This window comes from Achroia grisella, unplaced genomic scaffold (assembly GCF_030625045.1).
Source record: "Achroia grisella isolate CSIRO2021 unplaced genomic scaffold, CSIRO_AGI_Agris_v1 utg660, whole genome shotgun sequence".
NCBI lineage: Eukaryota > Metazoa > Arthropoda > Insecta > Lepidoptera > Pyralidae > Achroia > Achroia grisella.
Genome location: NW_026712984.1, coordinates 6620896 through 6641371, shown reverse-complemented (window position 1 = coordinate 6641371; position 20476 = coordinate 6620896). Strand labels below are relative to the sequence as shown.

Sequence of the window (20476 nt, the reverse complement as noted above, 5' to 3'; positions counted from 1 at the left end):
AATTTATTTATTTATTACTAATACATATACTCGTACATTTCTTAAACATAACTTTTTGTCTTGAGAATAATTGTCCCTTCTAATATATATTGCGTTTGCCATAGGGCCTGGTGATCTGTATTACAGGTTATAGCTATTGTAGACACCAGCTCCTCACAGCAAATCGATTCAAATAATAAATTTAAGTATTTTACTATAAAAAATATTACATGTATTGTTGTCATCATGTTTGTGAGGAGAAATAAATAAATTATATTATTATTATATACTCATGGCAATAAATAACAAATAGGGCGACTTTTTAGGCTTCCTAAAATATGGTCGAGCACAGTGTTGACTGACTCAGCCGTTATATTCATTTCACCCATTCTTCTAGTGATGAGTTTGCTTTCTATATGTGTGATAGAACAAAAATATGCCTATTGAAACTGTTTGTATTAAGTTTATTTGAATAATAATAATTATTATTTTATATAATTAACTAGCTGTACCCGCGACTTCGTCCGCGTGGAATTTAACTTTATTTTTCTAAAATTTAAAAAAGTATTTTTAAGCTAGTTACATACTCCTTATTACATTAGCTATCTGCCAAAAAAAGGAACAAACAGACCGACAGATAGACAGGCAAAATTGTAAAAAATGTTATTTTGGTGTATGTACCGTATTTATATTCATATGCATGTAGTAAAAAACGGTTATTACAATATTACAAAGAGACACTCCAATATTATATAGGTGTATAGATTACATATCTTTAAATATATAATTAATATTGTACTGAATTGTTATTTTATTTAACATCTTTGTTCTCGTCCTTTTTCTTACATGTTACGCGCATATCATAAATTGACTGGATTGGAATTTGAATTTAGAACATGTGTTAATAATGTGTATTCCGTTAAGTCATCGAATTTGAATAAATTGTCTTAATGTATGTACATTTATGTCATTACTAATTGCATGGGAATAAATAACTAATGACGTCATCATTATTAATAAGTAATCGCTGGTTAAGTATCGCATAATGTCGCGCGGCACGAGCGCCCAAGCGTTATATCGCTATTGACGGTCGTGCCCTTAAACTTGCCCGACTAGTAGCGCGTGCGTGCCACGTTCGACGCACGTAAGTTCTAAATTCAAAATCAGTTTGAATACATTTTGAATACAGAATAACTTTTTCACGCAAATTCTACATTCATAAATAGTTCGAATAAATTTTGAATATTGAACCGACTAGTAGCGCGTGCGTGCCACGTTTGACGCACGTAAGTTCTAAATTCAAAATCAGTTCGAATACATTTTGAATACAGAATAACTTTTGCACGCAAATTCTAAATTCAAAAATAGTTCGAATAAATTTTGAATACAGAATAACTTTTTCACGCAAATTCTAAATTCAAAAATAGTTCGAATAAATTTTGAATATTGAATAACTTTTTCTTTAAATGTTGTTCTTAATTTGAAATATTTATATTCATTTAATTACATTCGAGAATTCTTAAATGTTTACATGATTTTTATATATTATTAAATTACAATATTTATTAATAATTATTATTTATTATGTTAATAATAAATTAAACTCGCAGTGTAACAAAACCATAAAAGAATTCGTCCAAGAAGTTGTGTTTCGCGCTTATAGAAACTAAACACAGTACAGGTGAGTTTTTATATTACATTTAATATTACAATTTAATTAAATAAATTATATACCCTAATAACAATTTAATTAAATAATTATGTACCCTATAGGAGAGTAAATTGACTGTTAACTCCGACATTGTCTGCTTCTATTTATTTATTATATCACCAATTTTATAAACTTAGCGTAATTTTAAAATTACGACTAAATGTGGTTCTAAACAAGTAAAAGACGTGTTTTTTTTATATTTTATTTTATTACTGTATCATTTTGTAATCATGTACAACCTTATTTAAAGGATAAGTGCTGAGTTTCTTGTCAGTTCTTCTTAGCTCGAAATCACCCCGAACAGAGACTAGATTTGACAAATCATGAGAGTCTGTAATAGACCTATATTAATACGAGATATTTTGGTTCGATTTAATATTTCAGCTTATATAATATAAAGTATGACGTTTTAATTAACTTTTTATTTAATTATATTTTATCGTAATGATTGAATTAGGGCTATTTTTTAAATTTATTTGCCCTTTAGTTAACTGGGAGAAAATGCCTCAAGGTGATTCGCCATGTGCGCCTTTTTTTGTGTATTAAATATTTAATAAATAAATTAATTAATACATATTTTTAAGCGGTTTAGCACACCGCTCTACTTACATTGGTTGTGGGTTCGATTACTCGCACTTTACAATCATTCGTATTCATGAGCATGACTGTTTGTATCGGTCTGTGTGTTTTCTATATATAATATGTATTATGTAATTATTAATATTATTTATTTACTCAAGAGTATATGAACACACTGTTATGACTCTGTTTAGATCCGGGTGATTTTTTATGTATATTTTGAATGTGTATTCAAAAAACAATTTTTAAGTATATCTATTTTGGGAGATTGTCTATGCTGTGAGAGTGTCTTTGGTTTTTTTATTAACCTATACAACTTATCAAGGTTAACAATAAAACAGGATAATAAACAGTGTATTGATTATCTATGGATATAAAAAATTGCATAACAATTTATGCAAAAAATCAAATTCCCAGACCGGACTATTATTAAATGCATATTACTAAGAGGATGTTTATATTATGTAATATGTATTTAATTTTGAAATTATAATAACGTGATCAGTGCTGAATTAGCTTAGAAAAAATGCGGGCCCCGCGCGTTATAGGGGGGCCCTATAACGCCCGGGGCCCGTGTACTGATCAATTTCTTTATACTAATACCCAAATCCCAAATGAATCTGTATTATTGTAAATATGTATAACATTTATTTGAAAAGAATACGAGCTGAGTTTCTTGTCAGTTCTTCTCATATCGAAATCATTCCGAACTGACAGTAGATTTAACATATCATAAGAGTCTGTAATAGACCTACATGAATAAAGATATTTTGAATTTGAATTTGAACTACGATCGTGGCAAACAAGCATACGGCCCATCTGATGGTAAATGGTTTCCATAGCCAATGGACGCCTGACACAAGCGGTGTCACGTACGCGGTGCCCAACTTGTCTGATCAAAATACAACAAAAACTAAAAATATAAAACATTTTTAATTGTAAATATTGAAATTCTGAAATAATAATAACTCTAAATATAAATAATTATAATAATTCTGGGTAATTCACACAGCGCCATCTAATCCCAGGCTAAGCGGAGCTTGTGTTATGGGTACTAGACAACTGATATAAATACATAAATACATTATTTTTTGCAAATACATACATAATATACATGGATGTAAAGGGAGGGGATGCCCTAAGAAAAGATGGATGGATTGTGTGAAAGATGATATGAATAAAAGAAGTGTATGTTTAGATATGACGACGGATAGAGAGCAGTGGAAGAGAATGACATACTGCGCCGACCCCAAATAATGGGATAAAGGCAAGGCAATGATGACGTACATAATATACATAGAAAACAGACCGATACGAACAATCATACTCATGAATAAAATGTTTGTATTGTGCGAGGAATTCAACCCGTCACCATCGGAGTCAAGGCGCTGTGCTAAATCACTAATCCACCGAGGTCGTCCCTGTACATACAAACAAATATATCTCTGTATTAATTTCTACAAAATTTCAAATGAGTAAGAGATATATATATAGTGATTTCTAGTGTTGTTGTTTTTAACCTATACCATACCATTTTCTAAACAAAATCTCTTCAAAGTATTTGCTACAGGCCCGGCTCTGACCCAATCCGGCACTGATATATGACTCAGAATTAAAAGCTTTTTTTGTGTCAACATACACATTTAAAAAAAATGCATATATATATATATATATGTAGGCTACCAACCTCCTTGCATTAACTAGCCATATATATATATATATATATATATATATATATATATATATATACATATATATACATATCTATATTGACATAGGTTGAAGAATTCATAAAATTGGTCATATACTTTTCGAGTTCATCTATTACAAACAAACATACATACTTAAACTCTTTTCACTTGTAAACATCGAACGACTGTAATTCATCATTAATAGTATAAAACAAAGTCGCTGTCGCTGTCTGTCCGTCTCTATGTATCCTTAAATCTTTAATACTACGCAACGGATTTTAATGCGCTTTTTTTAATAGATAGAGTGATTAAAGAGGAAGTTTTATATGTATAATACATGTATACCCGGGCGAAGACGAGGCGAGTAGCTAGTTTCAAATAATCGGCTCATCTCAACAAGACAACAACAACAAAGACTCTTTCCTCTTGTAAACATCAAACGATTAATTATACTTAATTATAAGTATCGATTAACTAATTATTCGATATTGTAATTATAAAATTCATTTAATTACTTAATACTTCATTATACTCTATTACATTTAGATGTATTCTATATCCATATCTAGATTATTATATATCAAAAAAATCATAAATAGCACCCAGTAATCTATACATGTAAATAAAATTGGAGTGTCTGTTTGTAATATTGAAAGAACCGTTTTTTACGACATACATATGAATATAAATACGGTAATATACACCAAAACAACATTTCTACAATTTTTGTCTGTCTGTCTGTTTGTTCCGGCTCATCTCTGAAATGACTGGACCGATTTTGACCGGACTTTTTTGGCAGGTAGCTGATGTAATAAGGTGTAGTTTAGACTACTTTCATTTTAGAAAAATAAAGTTAAATTCCACGCGGACGAAGTCGCGGGAACAGCTAGTAATATATATAATTCCAAATAAATTGATTCAAACAGACAACCACTTCCGTTTCCTCCAATTGAATGTAGTCACAGTTAATTTTTATATTTTAATGGCAGTAATTCACATAATTTTAATCGACGCAAAAATAATGATTTTTACTTTACATTTTATTTTTGTAATGTTCTGTACATGACTGCCCCGGTGGTCTAGCGATTTACTTTCTGATGGTCGCGGGTTCGATTCCTCGTTACATTTTTATTGATAAGTAGGTATGATGGTTTGTATCGGTCTAGCTATTTTCTATGTGTATTATGTATGTATTTACAAAAATATGTATATATTTGTATCAGTTATTCTAATATTCATCATTACATAGTATAAAATAAAGTCGCTGTCGCTGTCTGTCCGTCCCTATGTAAGCTTAAATCTTTAAAACTACGTAACGGATTTTGAAGCGGTTTTTTTATTAGATAGAGTGATTCAAGAGGATGGTTTATATATATAATACATTATACCCGTGCGAAGCCGGGGCGAGTAGATAGTAACATATAACTTGGAACTAGATGGCGCTGTGTGGATCGTCCAGATATATATATATATAAATTTCTAGGCCAATTTTGATTAAATTTTTATATGTATATCTGTACTGAATATACATATAAAATTTAATCAAAATCGGTGAAGCCGTTTAGGAGGAGTATAAACACGAAAATTTTGACACGAGAATTTTTATATATTAAAAATACTTCTACATCGCCCGGGTGCACATGTATTATATACATAAACATTCCTCTTAAAACACTCTATCTATTTAAAAAACCCGCGTCAAAATCCGTTGCGTAGTTTTAAAGATTTAAGCATACATAGGAACGGACAGACAGCGACAGCGACTTTATTTTATTCTATGTAATCATTTAATATTTTGTACACTATAATTTACAGGAGGATGCTCTCCATCATCACATTCCTGGCGGTGCTAGTCACTGCCAGCAATGCTGCGGTATATTCTAGCAATCCAGAAATCGGGACAGCAGTTGGCTACTTAGCAGATTGTGAGTACTTCTATCCCATCAAAAACATAAATATGAAATGATAGCCGAATTTAATATTATGATATATGCCTTGATTGTTGACTCTAGGACAATTGACACAGCGCCAAGTTCAATGGTCTGTCCAAATTTATTTATAACAGAGAAATATCATTTCTTCTTATAACTTAGCATAATATACTGATATAAATACATGGATATATTTTATTTTTCGATTGTAAATAAATAAATATTATATATAGAAACCGACAAGTAACATGTTTAGAACTTGCGAAGGCTACAGTATATTTCGAATGACACCCACTTCCAGGGGTTATAATTTTGATCTATAGTTGATCAGTGATAAAAATGATGATATTTGGACGTTAATATCTAAATAACCGTTTGAGATATGTTTATGAAATTTGGAACACATATTTATCTCGCAAGTCTCAATATAAACCAAATTTGACAGATTTAGTGAAATATCTTTTTGAGTTATGAGGGGATCAAATGTGGCTCCAAATGGTTCGTGTAAATATACACACGGTGCTGCTCGCCAGTTCTCTTACTTGAAACTCGGCTTGACACGCTACCGCGTGTCTAGATTTTAGCCAGATAATCTACTATTCAAGAAAAGTTTTTTATAAAACCTATTACCGCGATAGACTTTGTAAAAAGTCAACAAAATTCAAAAATTCAAAATATCTTTATTCACGTAGGTCTATTACAGACTCTTATAATAATAATATTTAGCTCGTATTCTTTTCAAATATACAGCCTCGGTGGTCTAGTGGTTTAGCACACCGCTTTACTTTCCGGTCGTGGGTTCGATTCCTCGCACGGTACAAACATATTCACGAGTATGATTGTTGGTATCGGTCTGGGTGTTTTCTATGTATAATATGTATTTATTTACAAAATAAAATGTATCCATGTATTTATATCAGTTGTCTAGTACCCATAACACAAGCTCTGCCTTAGCTTGGGACTAGATGGCGCTGTGTGAATTGTCCTGAGATATTATTATATTATATTATCTAATATATAAAATTCTCGTGTCACAGTTTTCGTTCCCATACTCCTCCGAAACGGATTCAGATTCTCATGAAATTTTGTGAGCGTATTGAGTAGGTCTGAGAATCTGCCAACATCTATTTTTCATCCCCCTAAATAGCCAGGGGTAGCCCACCCCAAAATTATAAAGAAATTTAGAAAAAAAATGTTAATTTTCACGCGGACGCAGTTGCGGGAACAGCTATTTTCAAATCAAAAAGAAGAATATTACAATATGTAACAGTTAGTAAAAATCCCCTTGATCGTGAGAGTGTAATGTGTTGCTATAGTGATGATGATGAGACTGATGATAATTATATTGTTTACAGTGAAGCATATCTAAATATGTGGGTATAAAACATTCAAATAACAGGAAGTCCACCATCAAACAATACTTAATACCAATAACTTCTGTATCATTATGGGACATTAAACATAATGATTAGCATCATAAATATTGGTATTTCAACTATTATTTAATAATAATTACATGTATATAACTAGGTGATCCGCTGCAACTTCGTCTGCGTTTCATTTCACCATTTTTTGTAATATTTTTCATTGCTGCTCCGATCCTATTGGTCGTAGTGTAATGTAATATAGCTTAAAGCCTTCCTCGACAAGTGGACTATCAAACACAAAAAGAATTATTGAATTCGAACCAGTAGTTTCTGTGATTAGCGCGTTCAAACAAACTCTTCAGCATTATAATATTAATAATAATTAATAATAAGAATAAATGTATAATATGACGGCCTCGGTAGTCTAGCGGTTAAATACACCGCTTCACTTCCGATGGTCGCGTTTCGATTCCTCACACGTGCAAACATTTGTATTCATGAGTATGATTGTTTGTATCAGTTTTGATGTTTTCTATGTATATTATGTATGTATTTAAAAAATAATATGCAAGTATTTGTAAGTATTTATATCAGTTGCCAGAAGGCGCTTTGTTAATTGACCAGGATTATTTATTTATTTACTACGTATCTTTATTCACATTTTTTATTCATTATTTATTTATTGTTACGAAATGTATACTGTTTGGCGACTGAAACGGACGAAACTTACATCTACACACGTAGGTGATTTGGTAGAAAATCTAAATATCTTAAAATTAATAATGTTTTATTAAATGGAAATATTCCCGCGAAATTCTATGGGTCCAAGCTATCATCTCGATCCCATAGTATGACTAACTGACTCATCTAACCACATTTATTACTGTCTAACTTTTAAAAGAAGTTACTTTTCTATCATAGTTTTTAAAAGCATTTCCTGATAGTCTGCCCAGATTAGGGTATTATTGAAAAGTTCCCGCGTTTTTAATTTATTAGTGTTTATTTAGCTAGTTAATTTATTAGAAACAACATAAAATAGAGTAGATTTGCCATGTCTTATTTATTGTAAAATCATTAGCTTAGATAATTAAAAATGCTATTTTTTAGTGCTAAAAAAGTGTTGTATGAGGTTGAAAAGGGAGATGAAAGATTGGATGGAAGTATCGTCATGCCATGTTACTTATTTGATTGAATATATATAAATATGACAATTGAAAGTTTTTAAAAATGTTACCCTTAACGATAATTAAAAATGCATGAAAATTCGTCAATTATCCAAGTTAATGAAGGTCTGTATAAAACTGTATAATGTTTTTATAGAAAAAACTTTAAATCCACAGCACTGACAATATTATCTGATTACCAATAATGTCTTTTCTATGTTGATTGTAAAATCTTACTTGTTATACTGTAATGAATATGTATTAAAAAAGTGCTTCTAATGAGTTTATCTGAATAAAGATTATTACTATTCTTATTTCTATTCTATTCTATTCAAATTTGTAAGAATGTTAGTCTTTAGAATTTTATTAGTAAAATTTGTATGGAAATTCATCATTTTTGGAACTTAGATAATTAATAATGCGGATAATCTCTTCGTCTAGCTAGGGTCACTATACCATGCCATGTCTTATTTATTGTAAAATCATTAGCTTAGATAATTAAAAATGCTATCCAAGGGTCACTATACCATGCCATGTCTTATTTATTGTAAAATCATTAGCTTAGATAATTAAAAATGCTATCCAAGGGTCACTATACCATGCCATGTCTTATTTATTGTAAAATCATTAGCTTAGATAATTAAAAATGCTATCCAAGGGTCACTATACCATGCCATGTCTTATTTATTGTAAAATCATTAACTTAGATAATTAAAAATGCTAACCAAGACTCACTATTAGAAAGTAGAGGCCACAATTAGTTGAAAATAAATAGAAAAAAAAACTCTGCAAGAAAAATAGAAAATTCTGCCATGTTACCTGTATTTTGTATGTTTTTCATTTAAGTATTTTATTATGTAATATTGTGTTGTTTTGCGTCATATGAGGTACGATATCGTTTTGTATTACGTTTGTACATAAATTACATATGTTTTATAATATTTTTGTAGACCTTGTAACCCAACAAAAAATATTCCAAGTACCTCAATAACGTAATGTCATTGAAACATATGAAGTATCTACAATTGAATAACTGTTATCTCAAACTTTGTTCCTGTACTTGTATAATCAGGTGTAGAATACGCAATTCGTCCTATAAACGGAATGGAAAAATATATTTTTTTTATTGAAATTCAAATTCAAAATATCTTTATTCATGTAGGTCTATTACAGACTCTTATGATATGTCAAATCTACCGACAGTTCGGAATGATTTCGAGATGAGAAGAACTGAAAAGAAACTCAGCTCGTATTCTTCATCACTACATAGTATAAAACAAAGTCGCTGTCGCTGTCTTTCCGTCCCTATGTACATATGCTTAAATCTTTAAACTACGCAACAGATTTTGAAGCAATTTTTTTTAATAGATAGAGTTCTTCAAGAGGAAGATTTATATGTATAATACGTGTATACCCGTGCGAAGACGGGGTCGGTAGCTAGTTACAAATAATAAATTATGTACATGTATACAATAATACAGATTCATTTTTAAATTCAAATATGGGTGAATAGAGTGACCACCAGCATATGCTATTGTAAAAGCAAATAGTCTAATCAGTGTTCGTAACCCTGACAAGAAACTGGGCTTGTATTCTTTTCAAGTAAATGTTGTACACATAGCCTATGGACGCCTGAAAAACCATGTTCAAATTATCCAAAAACATTATTTTTATTATTATATTATTACTAGCTGTTCCGGCGACTTCGTCCGCGTGGTACTAAACTTTATTTTTCTAAAATAAAAGTAGCCTAAAGAACTAAAAATTATACAATATACAAACTTTTATCCTCTATTTTATCCCCTTAGGGGTGGAATTTATCAAAATCCTTTCTTAGAGGATGCCTACATCATAGTAGCTTTATGCATGTAAAGTCTCAGTCCGATCGGTTTAAAATTGACAAAGTTTCATACAAACTCTCATCCTCTATTTTATCCCCTTGGGGGTAGAATTAATCCAAATACTTTCTTAGCGGATGCCTACGTCATAACATCTACCTGCATGCCAAATTTCAGCCCAATCCGTCCAGTGGTTTGGGCTGTGCGTTGATAAATCACTATGTCAGTCAGTCATCTTTGAGTTATCTAGACACGCGGGAGCGTGTCAAAGCCGTGTCAAAGCTCATAACTCAAAAACTCTTTCACATAAACCTGTCAAATTAGCCAAGTCAGACCTTAGTACAGTATATTATCCTAAGTTATAAAAAGAAATTATATTTTATATTGTTATAAATACATTTCAGGACTGACCATTGAACCTGGTACCCATTTAGTTCTCACTTCTTTTGTCGTTGAAATCAAGAATCAAGGCATATATCATAATATTGAAAACAACTATCATTTCACATTTTTGTTTTTGATGGGATATATATTTACATAGACAACTTTGTACAAGGTTTATTCAAATAAAAAAAGGCTATTGGAGATGATTGCGGGTAGCGATTGCAGTAATTCTGTACTCGTACATTGGTATGTCCAATTAGGATAAATATATGGCGATAACTCCATTCCTGACATGGTCAGGGCTGGCCGGTAGGCTCGTGTCATTGTCGACTAGTCAGATAAATTGTTAGAGACAATTTACAACGACAACTAATTAAGTCCTACTAATATATATAATAGCTAATATTAATTATTGACACATTATGTACTATGTCGAGAGCCTCGTTGGTCTAGTGGTTTAGCACACCGCTTTACTATCCGATGGTCGTGGGTTCGATTCCTCGCACGGTACAAACATTTGTATTCATGAGTATGATTGTTTGTATCTGTCTGGGTGTTTTTATGGAACTTTACCTGTTTATAATATTAGTATAGATATCATAATGTGCTTCTTCCTTATCCCATTTATTTGCGGTCGACGTAATATGTTTTTCTCTTCCATTCATACCTGTTCGCAGTCATCTCGTTATTTACTCCGTTTCCTACTATAATGATCTTTCACTTTCCATCCATCTCTTTTTACATTAACACATATTTGTATATATTTAGACTTTATCCGCGTGGAATTTGTAACCTAAGTTTCTCCTTATTACATTAGTCCCGTCAATCAAATCTGTCCAGCCATTTCAGAGAGTAGCTGGAACAAACAGACAAAAATTGTAAAAAATGTTATTTTGGTATATGTACCGTATTTATATTATATGAATATAAATATATTATTTACGGATTATATGCATGTAGTAAAAAACGGTTATTTCAATATTACAAATAGACACTCCAATTTTATATATATGTATAGATATATTTCCTAACTATGTTCATATTGACTTTGATTAGAGACAAATGAAAGGTACAATATAAAGGTAGTCATGAAGAAATGAAAGTCCTTTTGATATTACGAGGAAAAATATCAAAGGGGACCGATTTTCCGCGGAATCAGTACGTTGTATTACACGTGAATGGACAGGCAAACTGACAAGAAAATATAACATATATACGAGTATAATGAAATTTCTAAAACAGTCCGTGCCTGTATGTCCTGTTTTAATATAATATAACTAGCTGACCCACCAAACATTATTTTGACATCTGAATTAATATCTCTATTTAAAAATAGGGGTTGATGGTAGAAAGCTGAAAACTTAGGGTTCTATATATTTTCTAAATGCCACATTATACAAAAAAAAATTACTGTTTGGGGTGGACCTTTATCACTTAGGGGTGTAAAAAATAGATAGTAGCCGATTCTCAGACTGAATATGCCTATAAAATTTCATAAAAACCGGTCAAGGATTACAGTAACTAATATTGTGACACGAGAATTGTATATATGTACTAGCTGTCCCGGCAAACGTTGTATTGCCTTAAAATAAAAAAAAAATTTTGGGGTGGACTACCCCTAACATTTAGGGGGGTGAAAAATAGATGTTGACCGATTCTCAGACCCACTCAATACGCTCACAAAATTTCATGAGAATCGGTCAAGCCGTTTCGGAGGAGTATGGGAACGAAAACTGTGACACGAGAATTTTATATATAAGATATATCTATATAAGCTAAAGTTAGCTGTATCAGGTTCGTTGTTTTCTATGTAGATTATGTGTGTATTTACAAAAAAATGTATTTATGTATCTCTATCAATTGTCTAGTACCCAGAAAGCCTGTAGCTCTGCTGAATTGTGTAGGGTTGAATGAAATGAATGAAATAATTTATTTGCGGAATATTGGTACAGTATTATAATTAATATGATGTTACATGAAATTGATTGATCAGCAATATTTACCATATAGGCACTCTAATTATGTGAAAGTGTTTGTGTTACTTAAATATTCTTGGACACTGTAAAAATTACCAAGTGACAGCCAATTCTTTAGTTTGCGTTTGAATAACGTATGAGATCCCAGTTCTTTAATCTCTCTTGGAAGATTGTTGTACACTTTGATTGCCATACAGTATACATATCATTCATTCATAATTTAAGAGCTACGCTCTTGTCGGTGGAGCTCTTGCCACTTTCCGCGATCTTCCATCGTGCTCTTTAATTCTTGATACGACACGACTCCCATTTTGTCCTCAATTTGTTTGATGTAGCTATTCCTTGGTCTTCCCCTCCCCCTCTTTCCTTCTATTTTCCCCTCAATAATAATTTTCATGAAATCATCGTGCCGTATCAAGTGCCCTAACATTTTTCCTCGTCTATTTTCTATGGTGTTCTGTTGTTGTTATTATTATTGCTATTATTAATACTAATATTCATTAACTAGGTCCGGGGTCGTTCAAGAATGCCAGCATAACTCCCAAAATGTTGCAGTACCTGCAAATTGTACTACACCAGTGGACTGCCAACGGTGCTGTCAGACATCGTATGCCAGTCAGCACCGCTGCGAAGACCAGCAAGAATTACAATATAGGTAAGACTTTTATAGTCTAGACACTTTGAACAAAGTAAGATGGGTATTTCTTCTCACCTATTTTTTGTACCCTCAAGCCATCTAGTTCAGTCTTCAGTGACTTATATAATAACTATTATTTCTGAAAAACGGCGAGCACAATAGATCTATGTATGTGGGTCGGAGTGCTACAACTATAAAGTGCAAATTTGAACATTATGCAAACTTAGGTCAGTGCACAACAAAAATCTGCAGATTTTGCTAAGCTAAAGAGAAAACGCTATTACACATCTTATGTATATATATATATAGCCCAATCATGCATAAACGTAATATCTCCTTTGAAAAGTTTATAAATTTTGAATGATATTCATTTATATTTTATCAACAGCCTAAAAATATCAAACTTCTACTTTTAAAAATGACGATACTAATACAACCTTTCATCTCCCTTTCAACCCCTTAAAACCCAATTTTTGCATTAAAAAGCCTTTCTCAGAGTCTATACTCACTCTCACTCTGGCAACACTGGCCAAAGTAGTAATTGTGATGTCGTGTTTATTCAATAAATAAAATAGATTTATAGAGTATTAATGCCAATAAGTGATGATCAACAGTGATATTTGTTTATTCTGTGGATACATCGCTACTTGTGGGTATGTTGGTCTATTTACTTGTACTGTATAACTACAACTGAAACACTGTCACGTGATTACTTCAATATGTTAAAATTGGCTAATGAAAAATTTAATCTGGTAATACTATTGGCGAAGATTATTAATTGGCATACGACAATTTTATATGACAAGTAACATGTTAAAAATTACACCGTTAATCTTCCTAAATAGATAAATAAATAAATAAATAAATAAATACTATCTGTGTACCAAATTTAATTCAAATTTTTTAGAAATTTTGGCGTGATAGCGCTCTACAGATAGATGTACAGTATTAGTAAGTATTAGTATGTTATTATTATGGTACAGATAGTCAGACGTCTTTATGCCTAAAAGGAATCATCAACAGCTGTATAGAATTTAGTAAAAATTGTGTTATCTGAATTTTTTTTTTTAATTTGAATTATTAATTTCATATGACATTGCAGATCTGAAAAACAAGAAGACCGTTGTTTACTTAGTTGGTTTCCTGGATACCTCAGTCTTCCTTCACACCGTAGCAGTGGCATCATCGTACGCGAAACGAGGCTACAACGTGTTCATTTCAGAAACCATACAATTCCTGTCACACGTTTATCCAAAGTGAGTAAACGTTTTTATTACTTAAAATTAGTTCTTTCAGGAGTTCAAGAAGAAAGTTTAAGAAGATCACATAAAGAGATCAAAGGTGGAGAAATAAATTTCATACTCTCTTCTATTGAATTTTTTTTTATGGATGATTATGGAATGGTGCACTTACCTGAGCTAACGGTTTACGCTGGCGGGGCACCAGTGGAGGATGATAAGATGAGCATGAGGTCACGTCAGTTAGCCATCGTGGCAATTCACGAAGAATTTATTAGCCGGAACAAACAGACAGACAGACAGACAAAAATTCTAAAATATGATATTTTGACGTATGTACCGTGTTTATATTCATATGCATGTAGTAAAAAACAGTTATTTCAATATTACAAACAGACACTACAATTTTATTTATATGTATAGATGTATATTGTTTCATGATATAGAAGCATTATTGAATTATAGTTATCATTACGACCTCCATTGCTATAATATATCAATTAAATATCTCTATCAAACTGTATTCGTGTTTCCGAAACATAGAAAATTCCAAGGCCGTCAACCTCGGTGGTCTAGTGGTTTAGCATACCGCCTTACTTCCGATGGTCGCTGGTTCGATTCCTCACGCGGCACAATTATATTCATGAGTATGATTGTCCGTACCGGTCTGGATGTTTTCTATGTATAATAAGTATATTTACGAAAAAAAATCTATGTATTTATTAGTTGTTTAGTACCCATAACACAAGCTCTGCTTACCGTGGGACTAGGTGGCGCTGTGTTAATTGTCCAGGGTTATTTATTTATTATATAGAAAGACGTTTATATAATTATACTAGACTCGGCCACGCGTTGCTGTGGCTAAGGTTCTTGAATAAAATAATATTGCGACTATAAATTGAGATGTAAGCTATCCTATCTTTCAAGTTGGATTAAATTGCACACAATGTGCAAATCAAATTTGCAATCGGTTTAGTAGTTTAGGAGTCCATTGCGGACAAACGGACAAACAACGTGACACGTAATCTATACATATAAATAAAATTGTAGTGTCTGTTTCTAATACTGAAATAACCGTTTTTTACTACACGCATATGAATATATGCCATATAGGCCTATGTCCAGCAGTGGACGTCTTCCGGGCTGCGATGATGATGATGATGATGATGATATGAATATAAATACAGTACATACATCAAAATATTTTTCTTTTATAATTTTTGTCTGTCTGTCTGTCTGTTTGTTCCGGTAAATCTCTGAAATGGCTGGACCGATTTTGATTGGACTTTTATTGTCAGGCAGCTGATGTATGCAGGAGTAACTTAAACTACTTTTATTATAGAAAGATAAAGTTAAATTCCACGCGTACGAAGTCGCGAATAAGACTAATCTTTATATATAACGATATGCTATGAATGTAGGTACAGCGTTATTTCTTTGTGCACCATATTGCACAAGATTTACAGCCGATAACTCATAAACGTTAATAAGGAAATGTGTTTACGTACCTTGTAATAATAGTGAATAATCTCTTTATGAGAAACGTGCATAATAAACATGCACATTACAAAAATAAATTGTTACACGAATTAAGAAAATAGAGTTTATGAAGCGTGATATTTGTTCCGTAAAGAAATATGTTTACTAGCTGTGCCCGCGACTCCGTCCACGTCTTATAGTGAGCTTGACTAAAAAAAATGTTCTAAAAGTAAAGAGTTGCAACTATGCAACTCTTTACTTTTAGAACATGATTTTTTTCAAAAATAACGATTTTCGATACTAACTTTCATCCCCTTTTTTTTTTATCGTGTGGAAAAATCTTCAACAAGACCGTCACCCCGCCGGAGGGATGGCGAGGTGGTGTGTGGGACTCGTACCCACTAAAAAACCAAACGGTATACCTCGAGGTGCCGTGGGCCGTAGTCCGGGGTTCGTACTTGGCACTCAACCCAGACTTCGGCGGCTTGGCCTGTCCTGTAGATTTATTTATTTATTTATTTATTTTATTTATTTATTTATTTAAGCGACCAACAAGACATACACCGTGAGGTTACAATTATTGCTTGCAAAGAGTTCAGGTATATGTATAGTGTTGACTTAATTACTGGTTGCCACGGCATGCGATATGGTTTACAGAAGTTTATATGATGTAGGACAGTTTAGATGTTGTAGGACAGGCCCCCTCTCTCTGGTTAGGGTGCTATGACTTGCACCCTACCTTCTCGTGGAGGCGCGTGGGTCCACGCGCGCGCCTCCAGGGACCTGGTTGTGGTGTGGTGCCTCCCTCAAGGCATGCACCCCGACCTTTCATCCCCTATATCACTATATCAAGGGTCTTCAACCCGCGGCCCGCGGGCTGCATGCGGCCCACCCACTCTTAGGCCCACTCTCAAAAACAACAACAATTAAGTAATAAAAAGTACTTTTAATATAAAATAAAAAAAATCCTTATAAAAATACGAGTACCTATGATGCGGCCCGCTATGAAGAAAAAAATTTTTTTGGCCCTAGATTTGTAAAACTTTGAAGAGTGCTGCTCTATATGGAAAGTATTCCAATATATTGGTTACTAGCTGTGCCCGACTTCATCCGTCCGTAAATATCCCAAGGTGTTTCTCTTAGCCCTCTCAGAGTGACGGGAACGTGCGAGCAATCTTCCGCATTCCTGATGGCGCTGGTCCGCTTATGAGGGGCTCTTCATTTCATCATTATTGTCCAACAAATAGGAGGCCTGTGGGATAATTATCCCATCCCACTTATCCGGATTATTATTCCTCCCTTATATGGAATGTATTCCAATATATTGGTTACTAGCTGTGCCCAACTTCGTCCGACTTGGTTAGGTGTGGTAGACGAGTGCTGAGGAGTCTTACCGGCTAAATATGCCAAAGTGTTTCTCTTAACCTTTTGTCAGAGTTACGGGAACGTGCGAGCAATCTTCCGCAATCCTGACGGCGCTGGTCCGCCTATGAAGACCCCTCATTGTTGTCCTACAAATAGGAGGCCTGTGGGATAATTATCCCATCCCTCTTATACGGATTATTAGTGCAATAGTTTTTATCTCTACAGTCATATTTTTTTTATTGAGGGATGTGTAGTGGCCCTCTTCTGCATGGAAATTTTTTTATCACTATTCCATTCCTACTTTTAGAATTACTATTACATCTGAATAGAATAGAATAGAAAATCATTTATTCAAATAAACTTACATTGAAGCACTTTTATTCAACATTTTTTTTTTTAATCTACCGCTCGTTCGGAAAGCTGTCTCATCACAAGAAGAACGACAAAAACTTGAAATAATTTTATTATTACTTTTTTAAGTTTAAGTGTGTGAACAAACCACCATGATTTTCAATTAAATACCTCCACTGGTTAAACAATTAATAAGAGTCAGTCATAGTGATTCCAGACCAGGACAAGATATTTCACTTATGACGGATGAAGCCATCACTGCGCTCGACCATATTTTACTGACATAGGATGTGTTTTAGTGAGCGTTTCCACGTCAAAGCTGCTCACAATTGCCATCTGATAGTTATAGTTTTTTTATCACTATCCCATCCCTACGCTACTTTTAATCAATCAAATAAATCACATAAAATTAAAAAAATATATATGATTAAGACTACATATATCTTATTTAACTTCCAGATCTGTCCGCTTAGCTCGGCCAATAGGCAACAAAATCGGCGAATTTCTGGTTAACCTGACTGCAATGGGAATGAAGCCAGAGAATCTCGAACTAGTCGGCTTGAGTTTGGGCTGTCATGTTGCTGGTTACGCTGCTAAGTATTACTATTCTGTCACGGGAAGAAAACCATCTAGACTGACTGCATTGGGTAAGTAAATATCTGATAATAGCACTATTTATACTAGCTATCCGCCCCGATCCGTAGAAACGTACATGTATTATGAATATAAACCTTCCTCATGAATCACTTTTATCACGCTAAAAACTACATGAAAATCCCTTGCATAGTTTATAAAATCTAAGCGAAGAGACAGCGACAGCGACTTCATTTAAAAGTCTATGTAAAGATATTGTGAAAGAAGGAGATCAAGACGAGACGAGCAAAGAAAAAGGCTCCGATATAGTCGCAAAAAATATATTGACCTATGTTACATTTGTAAAACAATATAGTGTTATAAAAAACAAAGATAATAAAAATGGTATAAAAAATATCTCGCAACAGATATGTGACATGAAAGTAACATTTTGGTTCTTTTTGCCATTTATGGCATCATACATAGCTACTTGTGATCAGCACAGGATAATTAAAATTGTTACAGCATTCTTTAAATGACGGTTGCGTTAACAACAAACACATAAAATGCACGTTTTAATTTTCATCTAACCACCAAAATTAGAATGCCCCCAATTCGACGGTGTTTTAGTCATATTTTCAAAGCTGAACATATTTCTACAATTCTTTTTTATATCAACAATGTTGTAATTTTCTATATCATTTACTAGACTTGCCCGCGGTTTTACACGCGCGAATGTTCTAGCCTATGTGTTCTTCAGATGTATGAAGTATGTGTATGAAATATTGTTAAGTTTCATTAAAATTCATTCAGTAGTTTTTGCGTGAAAGAGTAACAAACATCCATCCCTACTCACAAACTTTCGCGTTTATAACATTGAAGTAAAGTGAGTTTGGATGTATGTGGAGGAGGTCTTTGCTCAGTAATGGGAAATGTAAAAAAGTACAGATATTGATAATTCATAGAAATTTATTAGAACTTTTATAACTGTAATATTAATTTTTTTGTAATTTTTTATTATTTTTACAAAAACATTAAAAGTAGTAACAAGAAGGAAGGAAATGAAACAGGTACTAAAGGTGGTCTTGCCACTAACGAAATCTCTTCCAAATAACCTCTATCTCTAAAAGAGATATCTTCCAGCCAACCCAATACAGCGTGGCACAGGATACTGAGTGGGTCAAAATGTGCAAACAATATATTTTTTTAAATCTATTCAAATTATAAACAATAAACATTTTTCTTAACCTCTAGATCCAGCTGGACCGTGCTTTAGAACAAAGACAGCAGAAAACAGACTTGATTCATCAGACGCCGAGAGAGTTGATGTCCTGCATACTAATATAGACGGTTTTGGAATAGCAGAGAGACTGGGACATATAGATATATACATCAACGGCGGTGAATTTCAACCTGGCGATATACCATCCATTCCTTGCTTAGTTCTATGCAGCCATGTCAAAGCTACGCTATACTGGTGGCAGGCTTTGGAAAATCCAAAGAAATTCATCGCAGTCAAATGTGATTCTGTACAAGATGCGCGGTTAGCTAATTGTTACAATAATACGGAAATTAATTACGTTGGTTTCAATACTGATTTCGATAAACCAGGTATATATTATTTGTCTACGAATGCCGAGTATCCTTATTACAAAGGAAAGGAAGGTCTAAATGGTAACAGTGAAGTATTTACGTCTATAATGAGAAGAATGAATTCTGAAGATAATTTTGATGTATAATATGTAGGTATAAATGCGATGGTTGCCATTCACCAGGTTACCATTAATGGTCACGGTCACCACTTGCCATTTCAGTTACATAAAATAAAACTTGAATTTGTCGAAAGTTGAATTAAACAAGATACAGCTTAAATCTCTGATTAAAGAGATAGTAAATAATTCTAGTTAGAAAAAGTGAGATCATGTAAAGATATATAATATAATAAATAAAGAAAGTTCCTATTATATTAGTATCTAGATATCCAGTATATCTTATACATAAAATTATCGAACCAAAATGTTAGTTACCATACTCCTCCGAAACGGCTTGCCCAATTTCTTTGAAATTTTATATGCATATTCAGTAGGTCTGAAAAGCAGCTGATTTTTAGACGGCTCCTATTTATTTTTCATACACCTAAGTGATAAGAGTTGTCCACCATCATTTTTTTATATTTTGAACAAAAACAAATTGCAAATGAGATGGACTTTACTG

The 20476-nt window shown here is 32.8% G+C and overlaps 1 protein-coding gene across 1 annotated transcript; it reads left to right on the top strand.

Moving 5' to 3' along the window:
• Positions 1-1088: 1088 nt before the first annotated feature.
• Positions 1089-20249, top strand: LOC131849772 (lipoprotein lipase-like). The gene is made up of 7 exons (XM_059199889.1): positions 1089-1123; positions 1590-1660; positions 5776-5885; positions 13128-13274; positions 14359-14512; positions 18149-18336; positions 19517-20249. Exons 3-7 carry the CDS (start codon positions 5780-5782, stop codon positions 19999-20001), a joined length of 1080 nt encoding a protein of 359 aa, XP_059055872.1. The 5' UTR covers positions 1089-1123; positions 1590-1660; positions 5776-5779; the 3' UTR covers positions 20002-20249.
• The last annotated feature ends 227 nt before the right edge of the window (positions 20250-20476 follow it).